General features: G+C 40.5%; 1 protein-coding gene across 1 annotated transcript in view; it reads left to right on the top strand.

Moving 5' to 3' along the window:
• The window catches only part of LOC308487520 (uncharacterized protein C1orf21), a 199476-nt gene that overhangs the window by 93013 nt on the left and 79125 nt on the right, over positions 1-27338 (top strand). Inside the window, exon 3 of the mRNA XM_081025863.1 lies at positions 16638-16732. Coding sequence (XP_080881989.1) covers positions 16638-16732 — 95 coding nt within the window. The remainder of the gene's footprint in view (positions 1-16637; positions 16733-27338) is intronic.

Raw genomic sequence — 27338 nt, 5'->3', positions numbered from 1 at the left:
CCACATTAATGTCTTTTGCCTTGTGTTTTTTACCTTTTTGAATCAAATTTGTTTGATGCTGGCCGGGACACAAAGAGCAGTACAGTTCCGTTCTTACTCTAGTTTATGGTGCTTGGTGGTACATAGAACTCTAGAACCTTCTGGGATGAGGTGTGTCTGTTAAGCATTTCATCGGATCTAATAGAAACAGCATGTTTCATTTCATTCAACCTGGGTATCAAGGGATCTCCGGACATGACTTGCTTTTTCATTTTTAAGAAGTTGGTTGAAGGCCAGAGGTGCCCGAAGAGGCACATGGCTGGCCTCACCTCCCTTCCCTATTTGCCATTTCTCTCCCCATTCTCCTGGCTCTTCCCTTCTCCCCAACACAGACGTTTATTTGTTGCTCATAGAACTCTGCACCAGTTCCTTCTTTCCTTGGCTTGTTCTGAGCACTGGTCCTTGTTCCTGTGCTATTTGTTTCAGATATATCCACCATCCCAATTCAGTTACATTTTATGTCTACCCAGAATAGGAGCAAACTCCTAGGAGATGCAAGAATGGACACACAAATAAAACAGATTTCTGTGGAGGCAAACCAAGCCCCCAGATAATTTCCCATTGTGAATTTCTTTTCTAGTTTGCACTGTTGCCTTTTAGGGAAGGAATAACATCAGTACATTTACTCATCTTCCTGCCCTCCCCCTACTACATGTAATACCATCAGTATTCTTGGAGTGCTCTACAAAAGACATTCTTTTGTGCTCAGTGGAAACTTACAGAAGAAAAAAACATCACCTATTTGAAGATACATCAATGTGTAACCTTCTTGTTAGACACCCTCACTTTTGGTAGCAAGTTGGGCTTTCAGGGGTTGATTTGCCTCCATAGATTGCGGGGAGGAGAAGTTGACAGAAAATGGATCCTGGAAGATGAGATTATAAAGAGAGTCAAATGACCAAGAGGAAGGGATGGAAAGGGAACAGGTAAGAGAGGGGTGATGAGAGTGCGGTTTGGTAAATCAAAGTCAGGTCTACCATAGAGCACCTTGAGAAAACAAATGAATAATCTCTATGCCTTTCCCAGTATGGGGGGGGGGGTCTGAACTCCTAGCACAGGAAGGATTTCAAGGCCTAAAACTCAGACCTGAGAGTGGGTGGCATGGCTTCCTCCATGGGGGACAGTTGCCTCAATTGGTGGTACAGGCTGTTTCTGGAAACTGACATGGTGAGGGTGTATATGGCAGTGAGCCTGCAGTTCTTGCCCTTCTGGTATGGCAGCTATTTCACTGGGTATGTCATGCCAAGACCCCCAGACTTCGGTTGCACCTCTGTCAGGTCCTAAGGAGCATTGGGGAGCCATAATCACCTCTGGGCTTGATCAGGTGAAAGGCGTCTTTGCACTGTTTCTGATGTAGCCCCCATCATGCATTAAACTTGAAAATCTTTGCATGCAGACATTTACCTAATTCAGCCTTCAGGTATAAACAGTATCTCAGAACAGTAGATCTCCACTTGAAGGAAGGTGGTACCCATACAGAGATGTGTGGCTAAGATACTGTGGATGTTTTATGTCACTACATGAGCTGTTTTCCCAAATTCTCCTTTGGCCGATTTGTATAGATTTGCATGGGCCGTTCATACTTTGCTATATGTTGAAAATATGTGATTTAAATCATCCAAAGACTTAGAAATTAAAGTTCTGGGATTTTTTTGGTTTTTCTCTCTACTTTTTTCCAGCTTTATTTATATGTAATTGACACATAACATTGTCAGCATTGTATAAATTGAAGGTGTACAATGTGATGATTTAATACACTTGTATATTGCAAAATGATTACCACAATAGGCTTAATTAACACATCCATCATCTCACATAATTACCTCTATTTTTGTGGTAAGAACTTTAAGATCTACTCTGTAAGCAATTTTCAAGTATATAATAACTGTAGTCACCACACTGTACATTAGATCTCCAGAACTCATTCAGCTTCTAACTGGAAGTTTGTATTCTTTGACTGACATCTTCCCCCATCCCCCACCCCCAGCCCATGGTAACCACCATTCCCCTCTGTTTTTATGAGTTTGACCTTTTTAAATTCCACATTTTTTGGATTCCACATATGAATGAAATACAGTATTTGTCTTTCTCTGTCTGACTTATTTCACTTACCACAATGCCCTGAAGATTCATCCATGTTATCATAAATGGTAGAATTTCCTTCTTTCTCATGACTGAATAATATTCCTCTGTGTGTGTGTGTGTGTGTGTGTGTGTGTGTGTGTGTGTGTGTGTATTACATTTTCTTTATCCATTCATCTGTTGACAGACACTTGGCTTGTTTCCATACCTGGGCTATTGTGAATAATGCTACAATGGACATGGGCGGGGGGGTGGGGGAGAAGGTGCAGATATCTCTTGCAGATAGTGATTTCATTTCCTTTGGATATACTCATATACCCAGAAGTGGCATTGCTTGATCCTATGGTGGTTCTAGTTTTAATTTTTTGAGGAACCTGGAGACTGTTTTCCATAGTGGCTGCCACTAATTTACATTCCTACCAACAGTCCATTGGGGTTCCCTGAACTCCCCATCCTCACCAATCCTGGTTATCTCATTTTGATAATAGGCATCCTAACAGGTGTAAGGTGATAACAGCAGTTCTTTTCTGGTACTATCATAGTTTTCTTTTGAAGAAACAAAATGGAATGTGAACTTTAAGAACCTTGGAGATGGTAAATCTCCATTTAAATAGCCTATGTATAGATGGTGGATGTGGGTCCCTAAGGACACCCTCTCCATCAGCTCTGTGTCCTCAGGCTCTCGCGAGGGACCCTACCTCAGAATGCCGCATTTGAATTTAGTTGATTTGAATTTAACTGAACTGCTCAGATGTACTTATGAATGAATCTTCCCTTCTTCCCCAAAAGATAAATTTTCAAAACCACAACGGTCTCTTACAAACAAATTGAGCAGACTGTGTTACTAAATTGAGTTTGTTCAAACTGACTGGGTCGTGGGAGATCACGTGTTATTTACTGCACCACTCACCATGGAACACGTGGTCTCTCCCACTCTCCCACACACATTATTCCTAAAGAGCCATACTTTGTTGCCATCAGAACCTGCTTTAGTCTCTGAGAGGAAAATAGCTTGGCGATTCATAGCAACTGGAAATGATCTTTTGTGTTATGTGAATGAAACTCTTGTGAGAAGAGGTACTGACTATCAAAGGAGAGAGAGAGCAAGAGCCCTCTTCCTTCCTCACATGCACGTGTGAGTTCTCTCCTAGCATTTCAGGACATTCCTTCATGAATATGAACATTTCTTTCGTGAGATCTGCAGGGAAAGTCAAGTCGTGAATATTTTTCATAAGCAGAAATGCTACACTCTTTCGTGACATGTTGTATTTTAGCTGTGTTCTTCCCCTTAAAAAATACAGCGGCCATCCTTATAAACTTGGGAATTAGTTTGACTGAAAAATAACTGTTTCCAGTTTCTTCCTATGCGTGTTAATGATTTTGTTGCCACTGAACTATTTCTGATGGTTGTATAACCCAGATCATGTCAGGCCTCCAGAAGCCAGATTCAATGTAGAGGCATGTTAACAAGAAACACTAAAGATCATTGAAAAACAGTTTACATTTTTATTGGATAACATCAAAGAATCCCAAAGAGTCATCCCATTCATAAACAACTCCCCAATATACTGAAATCAACTCCTAGGAATCCCTACCTTGCTGACACTCTGGTGACCTTTGGCTGTCTTTCTTTTGACTACCTCAAAAATCTCCCTCTTTCTCTATTTAATCTTCTGCAAAACTTTCCCCTCCATCCCAGCCCACTTGGAATTTTCTGCTACTGGCCATACCTATTCTTCTCCTCTCATTAGCTCTGCTCTCTCTGGTATGAATCCAGAAGGCTGCAGTTCTCCCACTAACCGCCTCACCCTGTCACCAGACTGCGTGCGTCACAAAAGAGCAAAGAGAGTAGTAAGCCCATCCAGCCTGATGGTGAGGTGCCTTGGGAGGCGGGTGCTGGGATTTTCAAGTGCTAATGCTTTTCTCTGTCCTGGTTATTGTCTGAGAATCTTTGACTTAAGGAATCTACTTAAGTCAGAACCCAATTAATCAAATCAGCTGGACGTGAAGATGTACTTCTTTGTGTACACATACACACACACACACACACACACACACACACACACACACACACCACACCACACCACACCATTGGCCAAATTGTTCAATATTTGGAATGACTCTGTGGCAGCCATATGAAATGGGGAAGAGTTTCTGAAATGATCATATAATTTCCTAATCTTGGTCTACCATCACTGCGAAGTCATCACCATTGATCTTGGCTGGCAGGGAAGAACTGACTACAAATGAGTCAGCAGAAATGTTTTGCCAGTCCTAGAAAAACAACTCACATTTCAGGCCCTCTTGATGACGGTGGAATTTTGTCAATTTCATACACAAAGAAGGGCATGTGAGACACTCCATTCAGTATCTACATATCTGCTGTGACTGCCTTAGAGTTTACCCTGAAGAGAATATATCCCTGTGTTTATTTTACAGCCTATTTTATAATGTAATTTTTTAATGCCTGACCTGAAAAGGTCAGGAGAGGATACATGTTGTGATAACACGTTGTCATAGCTCCTTAATGGAAACCACTATACAAAGATAATTTCCCTTTTTATCAGAAATTTACTTTCCTACACATCTGTGGGAAACGCGAATAAGAGCGTGGCGTCTGAGTCCGGCTGCCTGGGTTCCAGGCCTGGCCCCAGTCCTTCTCACTAACTAGATGGTGCAGCTACATGAGTGAATGCTCTGTGCCTCAGTTTCCTTATCTGTATGATGGAGACATTAATGGTTCTACTTCATAGACCCGTTATGAGTATTCAATGGCTTGTTTATGTCAAGTTTTCAGAATTGGATCCCCAACTTGAAAAGGGCTGTGTATTTGATAGCTCTCCTTCCACCACTTCCTCGCCGCTTCCCACTCCCCTTTTTCTTCCTTCCCCTCATCTTCCTCCTCCTTTCCTTCCTCCTCTTCCTTCTCCTCCCCATGCCAGTGAAGGAAGAGATCCTGGATTTATAGTTTGGTCTTAACACTAAGATCTGTATCAAATTTGTGGTCGTAATAGCAGAGGCCTCAGAATGAAGTTATTCTTTCAAAATACCAAGTTTGCGTAAAGGCCCCGCAGTAATGACTTCACGGTACGTACATTGGAGAAAACCCAGTTTTCTTCTATTAGGTGCGTTGGTGGTTAGATCGCCATTGTGACGAAAGGTTCACCGCACCCCTAATGAATGAAGCACACGGATGGCATCTTCCAGTGAGCTCTGACAAGCGGGGGTGTGGGGGGGTGTCTGATAAGTTTCTCTGATGTTGGAGGTCTTTATAACTTTTATTCATATCTCTGTGATTTCTAAATTTGTCCAAAATCCTTTTTCAATCCATTCATCCTTGAAGCCTATTATCACCTCCCAAAGAAATTTCTTCCTGTGCTTTGTGATTAAAAAAACAAAGCAGAACACAAAACTGACTTGGTGGTTAAGAGCCCGGCCCTGGACTCAGACCAGCCTGGGTGGGAACCCACCATTGGACCCACCACTGCCACTTGACCAGCCAATCAGGGACTGATCTCTGCAAAGGTGGCAAGGGGCTTATAACACGGGCCTCACAGGGCTGACGCGAGGATTACATACAAGCAGGGAGAGGATACACAATGGTGCAGGTTTTCATCTTGAGTGGTTCTCAAGGATATCCTTGTTCTTAAGGATAACAAGAAGCCCACTGAGAATGGCAGAGAGGACTTAGCGGGTCTCCAATGTTTCAAGAGCCCCAGCAGTTGGTTCTGCGGTGGGAGGAGAATCAGCCCTATTGGAGAGTCAGAGCAGGGCTCTTGAGAAACCTGACCAACTGCTGTTAGAACAACCACATGCGCCCGCGTTCTCTGGGAGCGGCTCTGAATGCTGCTCATCCTGTTTCTCGGTTGGGAATTATTACCATATGGCATAGAAATTAACCCCCTGCCCATAGAAGGCCCTGGGTTGCATATGACTTCCTACAGGAATTCAGGCTGGATTTGGATCTGGTTGTATGTCTTTTGTCAGATCTTGTCAGAAGATAAATGTTTAGGGGCCCTTAATAACTGGGTAATAATCCCATGGTCACTGAATTATGAACCCCCAATGAATGAAGGAAATGTGTTGTCTGGCCTCTGAAATGATGAAACGATTCAAGAATGGGGCCTGCAGGAGTCCAGTCTTAATTATTAAAGGTGCTGGTGTGAGAGAGGCTTTATCACCCTCTCATCCTTGCAGCTGCAGGCGCCCCTGGTCCTCTAAGAAGACAAGCACAAGACCCTAAGAATGCTAAGAGACCATAGCACTCTGTGCACACGCACCTCAACGCACTCAATTCACTCAGAGAGCTCTCACCCCTGCGTCCCCGGCACACAGATGGAAAGTCACAAAGCCAGGGTCGGGAGAGAAAGGTCCTTTAAAGGCAGTGCTCCACCCGTTAGGATTCACTGCTGTCCCATTGAAGGGGAAGGAGCTGGGATCAGGTTCTATAGCATTCCCCTGGCCCCTAGGAGAGATCACACCCCCATCCGTACCACTCCCTATTCTGAGTGTTATGATGCCCCCAGTTGAAGGCATGCCTGTTGGAGGAGGCAGGAAGTAGGTTCTGGCAGATGTTGCCTCTTCAGCCCCAGCCCCACTAGCACCCCATCAGGTGACTGTGGGGTAGACTCCACCCTCCTGAGAGTCTCCATGTCTTCTCTCTCTGGCTCTTTCCCGGTCTTCATGTGTTCGTCCTCACCGTCCTTAACCAACGTGTCTTTCTCAGGATGGATGCTCCCCTTTTGCTGCGTCTCCTTTCAGAGAGAGGAAGAAAGTCTTGGATTAAGCTGGTTGGGGGTCTCCAAAGGAGATGGCTGAGCCTGTAATGATGGCTTCAGTGACACAGCATTGGGGGTGGAGTCCATATCCCCTCAGAGGGCAGCCAGACTTGCGTATCAGCTCTTCCTGGACTTTCCCCATCGGCCTCTTTTCTTTACATGTCTCTGTGCCCCCTGGAATTGTGTGTTGACCGTATGGAAGGACCTGTAGGAGCCCCTGTTTGCCTTTGAACTCACCATCCCCTTGCCTGAACCTGTCCTTTGTACCCCCACTAGTGTCCCTCAGAACTCCAGTGGGATGTTACCTCCTCTAAGACTCTCCCCAGCCTTGCTGAGGGGGTCCCTCCTTTCTATTCCAATCACAACCACACCACACCTGTGCTTCTCAGATGTAAACACTCTACATACTACTTACTTATTTTCTTATCTCCTCCCTCACCGGCTATGAGTTTCTTCAAAAAAGGGTATGCTTCCTTTTCTTAGACATAACCCCAGGACTGAATACTACATTGTATGGCACATAGTAGGTGCTCAATAAATACTACAGATGGAAAGAAACACCGAAAAGACAGCAGGGGGTAGACTACATTGTCTGGCACATAGTAGGTGCTCAATAAATACTGCAGATGGAAAGAGGGAAAGAAACACAGAAAGGACAGCAGTGGGTAGCCCAGCACTTGATTCAAGGACAGAAAGCAGGTATTTCCTTCCACTTCCTCATGTTTGAACTAAAATCGAGGTATTTTTCCCAGACCTTTTTGGACCAGAAGTTTGTCTGTATATTACCGTCATTTACACAGAGCCCATAGAAGTCAGTAAGAAAATGCTACAACTCCAATAAAGTAAAAAAAGACGAAGGATATGAAAAGATACTTCGCAAAGAAGTACAAAAGAATGATCAATACACAGAAAAAGTGTTCAGTATCACTAGTAAATTTTGAAACATCAAACCAATATAAAAATTAGATACCAGTTTCACCCCTTGAGTCATTGCATATGTTTAAAAAAGATAATACCTTGTATTAGTGAGGGTGTGCTGAAAGGAGTTTTACCTCACTGAAGGAAGACTAAACGGAGCCAGTACCACCAGCTCTGGTTTTCAAATATAAACAATGAAATGAGGTTTTCATTTAGTGACTAAGGAGAAAATGTGTTTCTGAGAATTACCATTTTAGTGACAGTAACATTTTTGGCTTATGAGATATCCTAAAGGGAGATAACGTACAAATATTACAATCTTCATACTTCCCCTAGTAGAAACCTAAGGGCCAGATACCTCCATGTCTTCTCTCTACAAATATAAAGTCTGAAAACATCATTTTCTTGCTTCTTATGTTTGAACGACTTATATTTTTATACTCTTAGAATTTAATACATCACACAGTCTTATTTTGAAATTAGTTTCCCTCTTTTGGTTGAGTTGAGACAAACTCTGAAAAGAGCTGAAAACAATTGATCTCAAATGCACCAAAGCCTTGTTTTGGAAATGTTCAAAACATCACGAGTGGGCACTTTATAGTGTCCCCAGAAATTGTTTAGTAATAACTATTGCATTGGAAAGGGCAACATCACTTTCTATAAGTGAAAGTACAGTAATTATCGTTAAGTGGCTGCCTGACTCAGAGAACTGGTCATGATAGATAAGGTGCTGCAATTGGGTCTCTGCTTTGAGCATACCGTTGTCCTACATTTAGAATCAGCCCTGGTGACCTGTGGCAGAGTGGAATGTGGTCACTCTGTGTGCTGAGGGGTATGTTCCAGGGAGCAGAGTGGGTTCTCAAAGCATGAGCCTTCCCCTCAAGACAGCTGGTTTTCCTCAGGCACTGTTTCCTGGCTTCTGCGATCCCCTCCCCTCCACGCCCCTGCATTGCTTGTCACAGAGCCTAGCACATAGTAGGTTCTCAGACTACTGCAAAAGTGCTTTCCAGATGAGTTTAGAAGTGAACCAGGGTTGGGTATGATGAGGTCATGAATGCTGTCGCTAGTCTGTGAACTTTAATGTCTCTGCAACAAAATTCTGTTCAGTCTAGCAGCTTTTGTAGGCACTAACCTATTGCTGTGAAAATGCGAAGCACAAAACTGTATTTTGGAGATTAGGATGACAGAAGTGATTGAGTTCAGAAGCATAGCACAATGATAGAATGGTTAAGGTTGTGACGTGGGCTCTGAAATCAAACAGCTCCACCGTTTACAAACTGTAAAAGAAGGAAGGGGGGAAGAGAGGAATAATAGCTGAAAATTTTCCAAATTGGATCCAACAGCAGCAACCCATAGATGCAGGAAGCTCAGCAGCCCCCCAGAGGATAAAAGCTAGGGGATATTGTCTTGCCTGGCAGTGACCTTCTTGGCCTTGTACCTGTGGCCCCCATGTCCCACTTTCCACCATAGCACCCATCCAGCCTCAATTTGTTCCCTTTATGTTGCATTGCTTAGAAGTGCACCAATTAGAGATTACTAATTTAACATGAATCGTCTTTTGATTGGGCACCCCAAAAAGGCTGAGATGATATAAGTTTGAAAAATGGCCTTTGAAACATGCCTTGGGGCCGGCCTGGTGGCTCAGGCAGTTGGAGCTCCATGCTCCTAGTTCTGAAGGCTGCCGGTTCAATTCCCACATGGGCCAGTGGGCTCTCAACCACAAGGTTACCGGTTCAACTCCTCAAGTCCCACAAGGGATGGTGGGCAGCGTCCCCTGCAACTAAGATTGAACACAGCACCTTGAGCTCAGCTGCCACTGAGCTCCCTGATGGCTCAGTTGGATCACGTCTTCTCAACCACAAGGTTGCCGGTTGGACTCCCGCAAGGGATGGTGGGCAGCGCCCCCTGCAACTAGCAATGGCAACTGGACCTGGAGCTGAGCTGCATCCTCCACAACTAAGACTGAAAGGACAACAACTTGACTGGAAAAAAGTCCTGGAAGTACACACTGTTCCCCAATAAACTCCTGTTCCCCTTCCCCAATAAAAAAATCTTAAAAAAAAAAAAAGAAAAAGAAACATGCCTTGGTGGAATCTTACAGTAGAGCGTGGGTGGGGGTGCTCTGGGAAGGTGGCAAAATGCACTGGAGGCTTGGGGATTAGAAGAGGACATTCTTTGACATCAGAGACAAACTTCACCTGTTTAAAATGTTGGCCCAGTTCAAGCTTTACCTGGAGGAAAAGAGAAGGAAGTGTTTTCTTTCTCTTTCTCTACATCCTTGGACCACATAACCACCTTTTCCCAAGTCCTAGTACTAAGTTAGTTGGTGCTTTTAATAAACAGTTCAGCTACATTAAATTAAATGGGTTTCCATGGAGTAACCTGGAAATGAAACCGTATCTTCTTATGTAGTTTCTGTGCAAAAAATGCACTTCAAGTGCAAACCTCTCAAATATTGGGGTTTATTGGTTGTTTTGTTTTGGTTGTTTTATTTTTTAACTTTTAAATGCACTCATTGTTAAAAACACCAGTAATTTAATTCCCAAGCAAATCTTTGATTTTGCTAAATTCCCAATTCCAAATGGTTGATGGAGGGTCATCAGTGGGACATAAAGGGATTGGCCCTCGGTGCCATCCCAGTATTTCTTATCAATGAAGTTTCCTGAATCTGTAGGTACTGAGGGTTGGGGGAGAGGAAGACAAATAATTAAGTGGAGGAGCTATGGTGTGAAGAGACATCCCAGTGATATTACCTCTTCCCCCATTGAAGATGAAGGTGTTACTTCTTGAAGTGCAAAGCAGCTGGGCTTAGAAAGAGTGATTTTTTTGTGTGTGATTAAGAAGCTTTTGCTAATTGTTGAACAAACTATAGATATTATTTTGTATTTGTATTATGTATTATCTATGGTATTCCCAGTCAACAAATGTTACTGTAACTAGTTTTATATTTTCTTAGAAACTTGCAGTTTATGCAAAGCCTTTACTAGAGTTAAGCATATGGTTAAAGGAACTCTTTAGTTACGAAAACTTTGCAATGCCACTTAATTCCAGTCTTCACCTAACATGTGGACATACTTTCTGTGGCTCAGCCATCTTTGAACTCGAGAATGGCCCAGCAACGTTCCATCTCAGGGTCTAAAAATATAAGACGTTTTTTGGAAGATTCAGTTCTATCATAAGCTTGGAGCGGGTTACAATTAGTCTAAATGATTTCACATGTGAAAGAAATAACTTGAAGAGAGTTTGGGGCAAGTTTTAGAAGTGAAAAGTGAGAACTTTAGAAATTTGGAAGCAGAAGAGATACTTGTAGCCAAGAGAGAGCAAAAAAGATTTTTTATAAAGATAGTGACACTTGGGAAAGAATAGTCTTCCAATCAACTGAGAGAATGGGAATGAAATTCCAGATAGGGGAATAATATAAATTTTAGCTCAAAAACCTAAATACAATTTAGCCAAGTATTTCATACTGAGGATATCCACAGACCAATAGTGGACTTGGAACAGGCGGCTTCATACCCATTGTACTTGCAAAAAATCCGGAGAATGGTATGACTATTATTGTTATTTTCCATTTGAGGTCTTTTTTCCTTTCTTGGAGAATCGATGGGGGAGTGGGGGGGGGGGGAGAAAAAGGACCTCAGAGACAAAAGCACTCATTAGAGGAAATATTTATTTATGTATGAACTGAGGTCAGTTCTCTGTGTTTTTTTCCCCCTCTTTCCTTCCTTCCTTCCTTCCTTCCTTCCTTCCTTCCTTCCTTCCTTCCTTCCTTCCTTCCTTCCTTCCTTCCTTCCTACCTTCTTTCCTTCCTTACTTTCTTCCTTATTTCTTCCTTTCTTCCTTTTTTTTTTTTTAAATAAAAAAGAAAAGGCTTTATTCAACACCTTTGTGCCAGACACTTTGAGGAGAAAAAAACAGGCACACAGAAACCAAGCTTAATGGACTTCATCTGATGAGCCCTTGAGAAAGACCAGGCTTAGCACACAGCAGATGTTGAATGAATAAACTGATGGAGGCATGAACAGCTGATGAGGTGATGGAGTTCTCTGAAGTAAAGGCCACCTCTTCCTAATGCAATCAACACGTCCATCCATCTTTGGTTCATAGTGCCAGAGCGTCCTGCCTCTTTGTCCTTCCAGAAAAGGGTTTTCCTTCCACAGTTCCTTTCTTTAGAGCAGTCTTCACCCTTTTTGCTCTAAAACAATCATTCTACCTGTGCTAAATTGGAACTTCACCTGCTCGTTCTTGTGCCCTCTTTGTTGGCTCAGACTAGGACCTGTGCCAACGTCCAGAATCAAGTGAAGGTATAAAAGGGAGGTAGAGGGGCATTATTTTATTGTACTCTTGGTTTCAGTTAAATAATGATCAAACATCTGGTAAGAAGAACTCTAAAATTATTTTTTGTTTTAACTAAAGTAATATAGGCATAGTAAAAATAATACTAAAGGCTTATTGTGGATGACAAATCCCCTTCTCACTTCCTCTCTCTTCATTTGTTAACACAGTTAGTACACAATTTTTGGTTAAAATAATTGTTGATGTTTACATTATGTTTTTTGTTATTATACCTTAATTATTTTTGTGCATTAGGAATAGTGTTCCCTGCAGAACCAGCAGAGTTTCCTAAAGCATCAGCTAATACTTATTGAACACTTACTATGGACTGGGCACTGTTTTCATGTTATGATTCATGTGGTTCTGTGTGTGAGATTTGGTGACATAAATATTCCCATTTTACAGATGAAGACACTGAGACTTCTTTATTTGTAAAATGTACAGGAAAGATAAGCAACATGCCTGAGGTCATATGGCTAGGCATGCTGGCTCTAGAGCTAAGCTCTTAGCCACTGTGAATGCTCATCTGTTGAAAAATCCTACCAAGTAAGGAAATAAAGATCTGAGGCAAGAATTTGAAGTTGTACCAGGATTTCGGGACACAGATTTAGTTAGCTTGGGAGACAGAATGTTCAATGGGAAAAGCCCAAGGGAAATAAGTTTATGCTATAAAGCAGAATAGTTTGCTTCTTTTAATTGGTTTGTTTATTTTTGTAAATACTTCTTGTACCTCCTTTCCCAAGCCCTCATGTTTTCCTGACCATAGAATAATAGTCTTCATGCAAATTCTGGATGAAGAGGCGATCCAGCGCATTCCACTAAGGTGCCCAAGATGTTGGACTATTTTGATATGAGGACATTGGCACGGAATTTTCAAAATTAAACAGTCCTGCAAAAGATGGGATTTATTGTCATATATGTGTCATTGATCAAATGTGGGCTAAGTCAGAAGGTATGAAAGTAGGTGCAAATTTCACCATTTTAGAAAACAAGTGTCAGATAGATCGCTTCTTATCTCAGAGAGTAGCATACAGAGGGTTCTCCTCCCTTTTTTCCTCCTTCCCCTTCTCATTTGTACACTTATGAAAACTGTTAACTTTGTTTATAATTCTGGCATTAGAACTCACTCCAGCACTCACCTCCACCTAATTGACTCCTCGCAAAGTCAGTTTTATTGATTATAAAAGTAACGTTGTAGGAGATCTTCCATCTACAAAGCTTGGGAGAACAGTGACAGGGTCAGTAAGTTGTCCATAATGGAAGAGTTGACGGGATCCAGAAAATGGGGATGATGCCATACTTACCCAAAGCAAGTCCAGCCATAGGTGTACATATAATGATACACTTTACCTCAAAAGTGAGGCACAGAGATTTGGGGGAGAAACAGTCTGTCTTCAGTGTAATAGAGCTGCCACAAAAACAACCTGGCCCCTCTCTGATGTGATCTGAGGAATAAAATGCTAAAAATATCACCAACGCATTACTTTTACCCCAGATCTATTGTGACTTGCACAGCTTGCTACTGAGAGAACTGGGAGGGTTGGAACGGGGTGTCAGCCTACTGTTTCTGACGTGCATTTTAATAAGCCACCTGACAAGATCAACAGGAAGAAAAGAAAAATTGTGAACAGGTGTGAGGGAGCTGGAGGAAGACAGTCTTGCTTCTCCCTCCTCTTAATCAAGCTGGCGCATTGTTTGGCTGCAGAGACCTTCGGGCAGGTATCAGTGGCCATGCTAATTGCCTCCACTGTGGGATCTGGGTAAGGGGGGCTGAAGTCCCACATGGATCCCCCTGCGCCTTAAACGAATGGAAAACTGGGTTTCTGTAGTGGTGGTTTCACTGTCATAACCCGAAATGCTCCATTCGTCTGCACAGAGTTAGTTCCGTTGGCAAGTGCCATTCCTGACAGCTGCGTCGCCATGGAAATGTGTGACACATTTGTGATGAGTTGTCTGTTTCCAGATGGACGTACTCATTCCTTTGAGAAATTTGACAGACCATTCTTAAGTATTTGCTTTGTGCAAATTGTGTCTTATCTAATGGTCTTGCGGTCTTTTTTTTGTTTTATAGGATGACTTTTGTGCAATGTGTTGTGTAAGTAACAATGCTTGCTAGTCTGGCCTTGCACTCATGGCTGTTTGTTGCCTTTCTTTGTATCCAATCATACTGTGTTCCTCTAACACAGCCTTGGTTAGCCACTCTTGGTTGTTAATGACACACTAAAACCTATCCTCTTTCTAAATTGGGTGATGATTTTATCTTGATTTTAAAAAAAAAGTCTGGTTCTGGGATAATGCTGCATTGAAAATCAGGTAGTAAGCAGCTTTTCCATTTCGTTGAAGAAAAATATTAGAAAAATATCAATAGCTTGTCCACTTCTTTCAATTCCGTTGTTTTCCCTGGAGGGATAAAAAGAGGCTGGAGTCTGAATATTAGGCTGCTTAGCGGGTGGCTACAGTGAGCTGTGGTTTGGCGGATGGGAGAGAACAGGGACCAAGGCAAGAGTGGTTACTCTCTAGAAGAGACCTTTTGCTCTGCAGCCAGCAAAGGGCTGTCTTTCAGAAGGTTCTGCTTAGGTCCTAAAATGTTATCCTTCTCCATTCTATCATGTGAGTGTTTGGGTTCTACAGATAAAAAAATAAGATCCGCTGGCATTGTGTTAAAATGTGTGTGTATTTAATTTATATTTAAATAATTAGACACTCACCATAAGTAATTAAGATCACAATTTAGATCAGTAAAATGTTAGTAATTATCACAGTGAACCATGGTTTATAAATATTAATGTCTCAAATTGAAGTTAAAGAGGCCCATCTTTAACTATTATTTTTTTTCTTTATTTTTATCTCTGTGTAATTGTATTAAAGTCATACTTTGTCAGTGTCTTTTTTATTTATTAACAAGTGCTTTTTCTAAGTAAGTAATCTTTAATTAAACGTGCCAATTTATTAATTCATTAATTTCATTTTTTCCCCTTCTGAATACCAAATTGGAATGTGAAGTTCTTGTGGGTTGTAATTGTGGATCACAATCCATTGATTAACCATTGATTAACATGTTAGTACATTTAGGACTGGGTGTTCCTGAAGGGCTCATTACTACAACCTCAAACAGGTCTTTCTAATTTCTTTAGGAAGAAGCAGAAGCAATAACTGTCTTGAATCGTCAAGGGGAAAAAACAATTGGCTTAGCCATAAACATGGAGGCTTTATTCGGATATATGCAAATGTGTTACTTTCATAAAGATGATATCTTTGACAAACATTTGAACAGCATCATTACTTGGAGAAATGTTACTATGACAAATTTTTTTTGGAGGGTAGTGTGTTAAGGGATAGTATAAGAAAGCCTAAAACTATATAAAATATGGTATTATAAATAATAAGGCAAAAATGATATAAGAATATGGTCATTGTTTCAAATTAATCATAGTCAATAAAAAAGTAGAATCCAACTTCCTGAACTGAAATACAAACTCTTTTAGACATCTTCCAGGTAGCCTATCCATCAACATTATTCCATGCCATTTGTTGGTTGATGGAATGTTCTAATTCCATAATTCCTGTGATTTTTCCAAGAAAGATGACTCAGGGTCACACCTGTTTTTGACCTTAGTATGCCCAAGTCATATCCTGTTGACAAGAATCTGATGGAAATATCATTGTCATCACCAAACCTCTATCCTAGAGAAGAGTTTTAGCCTCAAGTTTTCCTGAGTTTGTCCTATGATGTATAGCAATGCTGGGACTTACTGTACTCTCTCTCTGGCTGTTGTGAAGTCTAGGTGCCGTCCATGGCCCCTGATGCTCTCCAGCGTTGAGTGATATACCTACCTATTATGGCTCTTCATGCATGTGACTACAGAGTGATTAACGTGTGTGTGTGTGTGTGTGTGTGTGTGTGTGTGTGTGTTTGTAGCAATGAAATAATTGCAGACTGCGCTATGTTTAATATGGGGATCACAAATAGGAAAAATTGTTTTTCCCAGTTGTTTGTATCTATTTGTGGATCAATTAAACTATAGTCTTAAACAGTACTTTGTTTTTCCAAAGAGAGAAATTAAGGTGTGACTATACAGCTGAAAATTGCTGCTGTGGGTATTTTGAACTAATATTCTCATAAGGAAAATGTTACTTCATACGGTGAAAAATCTCTCCTGGCCCATGATGTGATTGATGTGTCCCAGTGTGTATATTCCAAATAGTCTTTGGAGATGGAATAACCTCTGTTTCCTCTGCCACTGTCTGTGAAAGGACCAGCCAGAACCACCTTCCTTAGCTGCTTCCGTGGTGCTGAGTAAACAGAGGAGAGCACCTCGTAAAAAGAGGCTGGTTAAGCTTCTTCCAGATGGTTTCAAATGAACCACCAAACAAAGCCACAGGGAAAGGGGTCTAACAAATGATGCTACTGGGCTTTTCTCACTGACACTTTTCTACCATTGTGAAAAATTTATAAAATGTCTTTTTTTTTTTTTTGGTACTCAGATGAGTATAGAATCAAACCGGTGGAAGAGGTCAAATACATGAAAAATGGGGCAGAAGAGGAGCAGAAAATAGCAGCCAGAAACCAAGAAAACTTGGTAAGAACAAAATTTCTCATATAACAATGCCTTTTGGTGACACCATTGTAATAAAATCTGCACTGCATGTTTAAACTGCAATTTACACCCTGGCGCAAGATTTCTTGAAAATGCCGTTACTATTTATAGCTTGCCTGGAAGCTGCACCATTTACTCCTGTATCCTGTTTGTTTCTGAATAAGCCCTTCTTTAATCTTGATAAAGACTGCTTGGGGGAAACAATAGCTAAATTATTAGTGTGTTAAAATGGTTAAATGTAAAGGAAAAAGCAGGAAGTAGGATTGATATTTATGGGGAGAGGACTATTCTTTTCTTTTTCTTCACCTCCTTGAACTCTAATCCAGGTCACGGTGAACGGCTAAGTTTCATTATTCTGGACATGTAGTATGTTGCACAAGTTGTCTTTCAAAGGAAAAGAATGTAGTTTTAAGGTAGGTTCCTATCAAAATAGTATTTCATATTCACAGTGGTAAAGGTATTGTGGGATTTGAGTTAATGTGAGAATTGTAACAATCTGAAGCCAAAAATTAGGAACCTCTTTCTTGAATATGAATTAATATACATGCTCCACCTTGTTATTCCATCTCTATAAAAAGTTATTAATAATTTCCATATTAGCTCATTTCTTAAGAGATTACAAATTGTTAAGAACATGCATTTCTTCAGTTGTGCTGGAGCAAAATTATTTCTGTATTTTGTTTTGGGATTAATTATTTGCAATTTTTTCATGTATGAGTGCATGTATTTTTAAGAAGCTTGCAATGTCATAAAATATTTTCACTTGACTTTAACTTCTTTTTCTGTTATGTACTTTGTTTTTGTTTTTATGATGTCTCCTACAGCACAGGGGGTTGGCAGAATATTAACCAGTGCTCATGAGTATTTAAGACTATTTTCCACGAAGCACTAATGAATATAATGGGCTAATTCTTCTTCCTCTGTTCTTTTCTGAACATAGATCTACCACTCAAAATACTGAAGTATCAACAACTGAATATTTAAGATGATTTTAAAGGAGTGAAAATACTTTATAATAAAATATTGCTTCAAAACTGGGATTTGGTTTTAAGGTATCATTTAAGTCACAGTGACTCATCATACCTATGGTATATTTTAACATTAACATCTAAATGCAGAAAATGGTGTCTAACTAGTGGAAGTTAAATCAGACATTTAACATGATTTTTTTTGTTTTTTACTTTCACTAGATAAATAGAAGACCTGAGTAGTTAAAGCATCAATACTCATTTTTTTGCTTTATTTTACTGAAAATCAGAGATTTTCAGCTTGAGTTGTGAAACTCATCTTAATAATAATATTTCAATTTGGGGCTAAAGACACTGGTGACCAGTCTGGCTAGTAGCCATTTCTTAGATCTAACTACTAGTGTCCATCTCTGCTTTGCATGTTTGTATTTCTGAAACCTAAGGGAAGAAATGATTTTACAACTTATGAGTTTTTCCTCAATGTGTTCTCCTCATATTTAGGGCCCATTCAATGTTTTTCCTTCTCTCTTAGTTTTGTAATCGATCACTTCCTTGGTGCTAGTATGTTCTTTTTCAACATAGTGGCCACAATCGGCGCTAGTGCTTTTCTCTGCAGACTGAATGGAGATTCAAAAAGAGAGAAATTGCTGGTCTTATTTACTGATCAATTATCTATGACAACCTCACACCCCTTCACTCTGCCAGACAATCAGAATCCAGGCCTCCTACAGGAGTTTTCTATGTAAAGACTTGCGTGGAGAATGAGAGTAAATGGTTATCTTTGATTCTGAGATTTCTAGACCGCTTTCCAAAATTAAAGGATTTTCAGTTATCTGGGAATATGTCATCTTTGTTATCTCCTCCGTCCTTTGGGATGCATAATCAGGTATTGACCCTTGATGTTGCTTGAGAAAACGAGTGGCCTCCTAAATGCGAAGCTTACTTTAGAAGCGGGATGAAATAGATTGAACAATTCTTGATTTTTTGCATCCATTAAAGTAATCTCAGAGTCAAGAAGTTTTTCATGTTTCAAAGAACTATTTTATTTAAGAGGTAGGTCAAAGTATTATTAAAAGCTTTTATTTAAAAAAACAGGAACTGTTGCAGTTAGGGGGCACAGCAGACCTCACCAATGTAGGATGACATAATGGAGACGATGGTGGGCTCTGGAGGCAGAAACTCCCTGGGTTCAAATCTCAGCTCTGCCACTTCTGTCAACCTCCCACGCAGGAAAAGACAGTGTCTTGCCGGTGCTGTTGTGAGGATTAAATGACATGATGGCTGTTCAGACTTTGAGTGCAGTACATGATAAGCACCTAGGAAGAGTTAGGCATTATCATATAAAACAAGAGGAAAGAATAAAGGGTGGTAGAGTCAGTGTTTCTTTCTTTTTTTCTTTTATGTTGATCGGTGAGGGATTTCTAAATGAATACTTTAGGTTAATGCCAGTGTTACATGCATTTTGGAAAATCTGGCTCTAAAACGAGGAAATTTTGAAATCAAGTATGTTTGGAGCACCTGTTATGTACAAAGCCCTTCCTTGTATTGAAAGCCCCAGGCCACTTCAAGTCACCGTGCTCCAGGAGCTTACAATAAAGTTGAGAAGTTGAGAAGGCAGTTCAGTTCAACAAATATTGTATTGATTGCCCCTGAGTATGAGGCTCTGTGCTAAACTCTGTGAAAGAATACAAACATAAGGAAACCACTGACCTTGACCTCCAGGTACTTGAATTGCAGTGCACAAGGTAAGCACCAAATGACTATAAATAAAACAGGGTAAGATTGATTCCAACGAAGAAGGCAATACCAAGAGCTGCTGATATCAGAGGAGGCAGATTTCTTGTCTGTTGGGGTATAGGACTCACTTCATGAAAGAGCTTATATTTACAATGTGCCTTGAAGGACAGAATGAAGAAGAGTGCCCCAGGCAGAAGTAACAGAGATGAAAAATGCGAGACAGAGTTAATAAAAAAGCATATAGTCCGGTTTGATTGGGGAGTCGGAAGGAAGAGCAGAAGCTGTCAGTAGGATAGCAGTGGGAAATTAGACTCAAAACGTAGATGGGGTAATATATAGAGGCTCAGTGTCCCACTGAGAGGTCTGAAATTAATTCAGGGGATTAAAGGGAGCCTTTGAAGGTTTTCAGTGAGACCTTGGCAAAATGAGATTATGATTCGGGAAAGTTTATGTGGCAACTGCAGGTGTAATGTGGATCGGTGTGGGGATCCCATCATATTTTTTGCAAGAGAGTGAGCCTGAACAGAGGTGGTGGCAGGGAGAATAGAAAAGATTTGGGCTGGGTTGCAATAGAAGCAACAAGATTTGACAGCTCATTATGGATATTAACGGAAGACAGAGGAATCAGGAGATAATGGTTATCCTAAAATTGTGACCTCCCTGGAAAAGGGACTGGTGGTGGTGAGAATAACTAGTAACCTCAATGAAATGGTAAAATCACTCAGAAGATTGTGTTTAAAGAAAATACAAGGTCTTCTTTCGTTCCTTTTTTCCTTCCTTCCTTCCTTATTCATTCTTACCCACCCTTAAAAATCTCATAGTAGAGTTCACATGAAAGAAAGGTAAGCAACTGACCACACGACAATGTAATAGGTTCAGCAACAGAACACACAGACTGCCAGGGTCTTAGATTCTTAGGAAACAGAGGCACATCAGACATAAATCTCACCCCAGACAGCTCAAGGTACATTGTGAAGAGGTTGCTTTTGAGCAAGCAAACCAATTCAAGGTACATTGTAAAGAGGTTGCTTTTGAGCAAGCAAACCTTTAGGAACTTGTAGAACACCTATGCGGAGAAGCCCAGCAAGGGGTACAGAGGAGGATGTAGAGCTGAGGAGCATTGCCTGGAATATGTTAAGTGTTCCGTATATTTTTGTTTGCTTGAATGAATGAATGGATAAGAGTAGTTGGACTTAGTAGTATTTAGATCTTCCAGTCACTTAGGCTCTTGGACTGCAGTTTCTGTAGGTGGAAGAGATCACACTTCTGGTTTTCTGAGGCTGATGATGAATCACTTATAGGTCAATCATTTATGTATTCTCGATACAGATGTATGTGTTTATCCCAATTTTCGTCCTTGCTGGACAGCGTGTGTTCCACTTTACTTTGCTCAGACTTTAATTCCTTCTCAAAGGAGGGTGGTGTGAGTTGGAGACGATATATAGATATATAGCAGTATGGGTCCTGGCTTCATTGTTTCTAGCTGTATCATTTTGGTCAAATATTTAAAGCTTCTGAACTTCAAGGTCCTCATCTGGAAACTGGGAATAACAAAATTATCAAAGTATTAGAAGAAAATATAGGAAAATATGTTTAGAATCTTTGCAAAGGGAGCATCTCTTGGACAAGATATAGAAAACCAAAGCTATAGAGAAAGCAAAGTACTTTATTTCATTAGATCGACATTAATCACTATTATAGACAGAATAAATACAAAAAAGTAGCAATAGATAGGAAAGAACCTGGCTGAAAATATTTATGACATATGAATGGCAAAGAGGGTGACCGGTTAGCTCAGTTGGTTAGAGCATAGCACTAATAACACCAAGGTTGCCAGTTCAATCCCTGCATGGGCCACTGTCAGCTGCACCCTCCTCAAAAAAGAAAGAAAGAGAGAGAGAGAGAGAGAGAGAGAGAGAGAGAGAGAGAGAGAGAGAGAGAGAGAGAGAGAAAGAGAGAAAGAGAGAAAGAGAGAAAGAGAGAAAGAGAGAAAGAAAGAAAGAAAGAAAGAAAGAAAGAAAGAAAGAAAGAAAGAAAGAAAGAAAGAAAGAAAGAAAGAAAGAAAGAAAGAAAGAGAAAGAAAAAGAAAGGCAAAGAATTGGCATCTGGGATTTACAATGAACACTTGTAAACCATTAACAAAAATAAAATCCATTAGGAAAATAAGTAAATGAAATAAACAGATGGTTCACAGTAGAGGATATTGGGCAGTAAATATATGAAAAGATGTTCCACATCGCTGGTACAATGGATGCTGTCTTACCCAACTCACTGCGTTAGAAGACTCACAAATTTCTCTCTGAAAGATGCTGGCTGCAGCCCAAGGAATGCTCACCTGCATGACTGGTGGGCTGCTCTCTAGAACACCTCTGTGCCTTTGCTCCCTCGGTTAACTGTGCATTCTCTATGAGCTGCTGTGATGGTTCCCAAACCTGTTTAGACTGGTTAAATATCACTATAATTGTGTAACTTAGTTAAGTTACATGTAAACCAATGAAACACAAGTGTGGAAAGAGCTGTTTCCATGAAAAAGTAAACGCTTTTGAAAGTCTTGATGAAGGCACAGTACTAAAAGGTCGCTGTGAAATTAAATTCTGCATTCCGGTGATGTCACAAGGTCTTTCCATGCTCACTGCACATAAGAAACCAAACCAGGGACTCTCAGAGGTGCATTACTAGGGCGTCGTGGATAATGCAGGAAGGGAGTATATGTGGAGCTCTGGTCAGTGGTTCCTCACTTAAGGGAAAAGCCTTGTTTCTGCATCAAGAGATGGGAAAAGAAATGCACATCTGTGTTTTTAAAATAACGTAATGTGCTTGATGTATACAGAGGATGCCAAAAAATGTATACACATTTTTAAAAAGGAAAAAACTGTATTAAAATTGTAATACACAATAGACACCGATAACAAAAGATCACTACAAGTCATGTGTGGATGTTTCTTTGGCACCCCCGGTATATACATTTTTATGTCGCCATGCTCTAACTCACTTTCTTGTTTAATTACCAGTCTGAATGGCGTTACCTAATACATCTTTTATTATAGTTAGGGAAATACAAATTAAAACCTGATTCTTGAGACTGGTAAAAATTTGAAATTTAGTGATACTGTATTTTGATATGGTTGTAGGAAAATATGTATTCACATACTAGCAGTAAACATCTTGGAGGGCAGTTTAGCAGAATCTATTAAAATTTAAACACATGTACCCATGACCCACCTCTTGCCCATCGTGGTATCTGCCCAAGCAGTGGCGTGTGTGCACGATACTTCATTGCAGTTTTGTTTCCATTTGTGAAAAGCGGGAAATAATCTTATATAGATTAACAGTTTGGCATATAAACAATTTAAAGGTAAATGACTCCAGACTTGGCAGTATCCAGTCTCCTTGGCCTCCCCAAAATAAGTATCTTAACAAGGAAAAGATATTCTAGTTTTAGTTTTGAAATGCTCCCTCTTACTGGACACTAAAACTTCTTGTTTTCCTTAATTATCATTTGTCATTGTTTAGCTTTCCTCCCTTAGGAGTTCATAACTAATTTGATGGTGGATTTTTTTGTTCTTGTTTTTTGGCATGTATGTCTTAGATTTACATGTATTACAATGGTTTTTTGATTTGCTATTTCCAGATACCTTTGTTAAGTGAGAAGATTCTTTTCTATCAGATGACATGTATCCTGGTTGGTTGGGCTTTTGATTTCATCTTTAGCATAGAGTTGAAGACTAATTTGAAACACCCTTGTCTAAATCTCTAACTCCTGAGTACAATCAAATGACAGAATGAAAACCAGAGTGTTCTAATGTGCTTTAGCAGGAAAGGAGAATACAATCAAGCTTTAGGCCTAACTACGTCCTCCTTCTGCCTGTTGAGTTTGTAATAGCTTCCATATCTATCTCCAATATGTTATATTTCCAAGAAATGTCAGAACGTTCAGTAAGAAATGAAGACTTGGCGATGAGGAGATATATTTAATAAGAGGAAATGCTCCAGAAACTACGAGAGCTCTCCTTGGAGCAGTGGTATCCAGCTCGTGAGAAGTGGCCCTGACCCACAGAATACACTGTGATTGAAACAGTTGCATATGGGGGCTAGTGTCCCCCAAAGAATTGGATTGATTGACAGCCTGAAATAAAACAGAAAATAGTCTGCAATTCCATTCGTCACTGTAGGTCAGTGCTCCAGGCCACCATATCACTCTAATTGTTAGACTATACCTGTGAGGAAGGAAACATGCAAGTGAGCATTGTAGACTCTGAGTCAGTAATGTTCATCATACTAAGATATATACATTCCCCTAAAGATGTTCTCATAATTAGGAACCCTCTAAGAGTTGATTTAAACTCTTCAACAAATACAACCAGGTTTCCTTATCCGATGACTATAGAGCAGCTAATATGCTAGCAAACTGGCTTTTCTGTGTAAAGGTTGTTTCTTGTGATCTTAGAAATGACTGTTTACCTCTGAGTGCTCGTCCTCAAATGGAAGCTCAAGTAATTATTTTTAGAAACTGAAGAATGCAAATTACCGTGACTTTGAGTTGTCCCAATTTCCCTAGTCATTTAAAACATTCCTAGTACTGTTGAGAATAAGGTAAAATAAACCCCCAAGAGTAAAGCTGATATTACAGATAAAGATAAGTCAAACTTTATGAAGCATCTCTTCCCTACGTTCTTTCCAGATGCAGCTTGGTTGGATTTGAGCTCAGGCTGGGGCTGGAATGGGTTGTCAGAGGAGGTCTGAACTTGAGGGAGATAATTCCTGGTGGGGGAAATTCTAGAGGACTCAGGGTTCCCAGACCAAAGAAAAGATAGAGAGTGGTCCTGAGAGTATCTGATTTAGACAAGAGAAACCTCTTCCTAGAGCAGCTTCATAGTTTTCACTTTAGCACAAGACTCATCCGCAGAGGTCCCCTGCTTCTAACTCAGGGTCTCATTCCCACTTGCTGTTCTCTCATGCATATGATGTTGACATCAGCCTCAGGTTCTTCCAGATAATTAGAAAAAGAGCATCAGGATTCCAGATACTATCTACCTGAATTTTTCAGTTTCTTAAGGGAATGAGAGGTCATGTGAGTAGAGGCTTTGATGGTATCATTCTCTTTTATTCTGTTTGTTGTGGCATAGAAGGTATAGGAGGGAAGAATGCTACCTCTTCATCGATCTTGGAAGTCGTCCTTTGTCCAGCTAGCATTTTTGTGTTCCTTGAGCCAGTCACATTCAAGGTCTTACAGATTCTTCAGGCACTGTGGTAATTTGTTTTGGAGTAGAACATGAGGAGAGTTTAATTCTCTAAGGATGAGGGATTGTCGGATCAGCCTTCTAAGTTTCAAGTGTTGAGCCGAAGCAAAGTTCCTGATGCAGGAACAGAATGTTATGAGAATAAAAGAATGCCCACAAAAGTGCTTTGTAAACATAAAGCCCAGCACAAATTACAGTGATTATTGTTGCTACTAAAAGACACCTGTGTTTGTTTCTGAGCTTAGTGGCTATTTCATGGTGGAAACGAAGTTAAGGTACAACATTCTTCTGGTTTTCAGTAAGAGTTAATACCTAGCCCCCTTGAATAAAGACAAATCATCATAGCACACTTCATTCTCCAACAACGAAAGAGCAATATAAAAGTTCATACTCAACAAGTACAGAAGCCAATGAATTGAAGGTGGTTTTTACAGCAACTACTATAATCAGCCACAAAGCTAGGCATAGCAGAACATGACTGAAATCCTATTTTAAATGGCCTTGACTTTCTCTTTTCCATACTAGTACACCGAACTGACCATATGAAGGTGAACACAGTCTAAGGACCCTGGTACAAAACAGCTCTTGAATAAATCCCTATTTCAGTGTAGTCAGTTCTCACTGTCAGCCAGGCATTGTCTGGGCAGTGAGAGAATACGAGAATTGACAAAGCAAAGCTGTCACTCTCTGGAAATTCAAGGGGACAGAGATACATACACTGCAGGTCTCCAAAAGTGGCCCTACCGAAGTCTTTCGGTATCATGAGAATGGAATTGTGGACCCTGACTGGGAGACCTGGGGAGAGTCCTAGAGAGCTGGCACTGCCTCCGAGCCTTGAACAAAAGCAAGTTTTCATTGACAGATGAGGTTTGGAGAGGGCTTTCAAGCAGAAGGAATAGTGTGAGCCAAGCACGGAAACGTGGCGTGAATAATGAGTGGATTGGGAGGTTGATGGAGCTCGTTGTGAAGTGTTTATTTGGGTAGTTGGTGTGTTTTAGCTGTTTTTTTAGTCAGCACATTAATTTCTGGTTTACAGATAGCCACATTCATTTACCAGCTTGCAGCGTTTGTAACTGCAGAATAAACAGAACAGACCTTTGCTCATATAATCTAAAGATTGAGCATGTTGATAATGACTTCCCTTTTCCCAGCATTGTTGCAAAATGTGATGGTTTTTAAATATGCTTTCCTTGGATACAAGGTACTACCTAGGTGTTGTTGAACGTAGTTACCCCTGACCTTCTCCTGCCAGTAAAGGATAGCTTTTCATTTATCCTCTGAAATTTGCCCTGTTTAACCTTGGGAAGCACAGCGAACAAACAATACCTGAGATGTAGACTTTTGGCCTCTTCTCCAAGAGCAGTACCCTGGTATTTAAACGGAGAGTAGAAAGAAGCCCTTCTTCAGAGTTTTGATTATATGTGATCCACCTGGTCGTTTTAGATATTGGATTGATTTATCTTGCTAAAGCATGGGCATTTTTTACCCAACTAGCCCAGTTTTAACAGCAGAGTGGGGAGAAATGAGTGACAACTGAGAGGGCCACCTAAGACTTAACCACCCGCCGTTTTTAGTCTATCTAGAACAATAATGCAGTGGTGTGCCTTTTCTGCAGGTTGTTCATATTTCTCTCTTATCTCCCATGTGAAGCTAAAAATAAAACCAAAGCATATAAGTTTCACTCATCAGTTGGCAAACTCAGTGAGGTAACTTCACCCAAAATTAATCATTTATGCCCTGGAGGTGAGAGCATCAGAAGAAACCCTAATGTTTCCAAGAGTCTGGGCTTTGAGATGTGTCTCTTCTTGTGGACTTTATTTATGAGCAAATAAGCCCAGTATTAACAGGGATACAAGATTCACAAGCCCTGTTTATTTTTAAAAGGTTCTTGGTGATTTTGACAATGAATTCTATACCTGTCATTCAGAGAAGAGAGAAATAAATAACGTGGCATAAAAAATTCACGCATCTTCTTTGAAGACAGGAGGATATATTGTTTAGCTTGTCAACATCATAATAGATATATGAATATGCCATTGTAACTGCCTGCTTCATGTTCTTAATCGGTCTAATTTAAATTATTTTCTCGGTGCTCTGTATGATAATAGATGCGATGTTTCCTCCTTTGAAAATTAAAACCATCAATAATGACAATGATATTTTCCAAAACTTAATGAGCTGGCCCCTTTTTTTGTTGTTTGTATCAAGTATGGTGGCATAGCACAGATTTCCTTTCTTTTTTTCATTTTTTTTAATTATTTTATTTTATTTTATTGAGGAACAGTGTGTACTTCTAGGACTTTCTTCCAAGTCAAGTTGTCCTTAGATGTGGAGGGTGTCGTTCAGCTTCAAGTTGTTGTCCTTTCAGTCTTAGTTGTGGAGGGCACAGCTCAGCTCCAGGTCCAGTTGCCATTGCTAGTTGCAGGGGGCGCTGCCAACCATCCCTTGTGGGACTCGAGGAGATGAACTGGCAACCTTGTGGTTGAGAGCCCACTGGCCCATGTGGGAATCGAACCAGCAGCCTTCGAAGTTAGAAGCACGGAGTTCCAACCGCCTGAGCCACCGGGCCGGCCCCATAGCACAGATTTTCATTCACTGGCAAACTTCTGCTCCTAAGTAGAACATTTAAGGGCTTGCTTCATT

The sequence above is a fragment of the Rhinolophus hipposideros genome (assembly GCF_964194185.1).
Source record: "Rhinolophus hipposideros genome assembly, chromosome: 19".
NCBI lineage: Eukaryota > Metazoa > Chordata > Mammalia > Chiroptera > Rhinolophidae > Rhinolophus > Rhinolophus hipposideros.
This window is presented reverse-complemented; position numbering and strand designations above follow the sequence as displayed.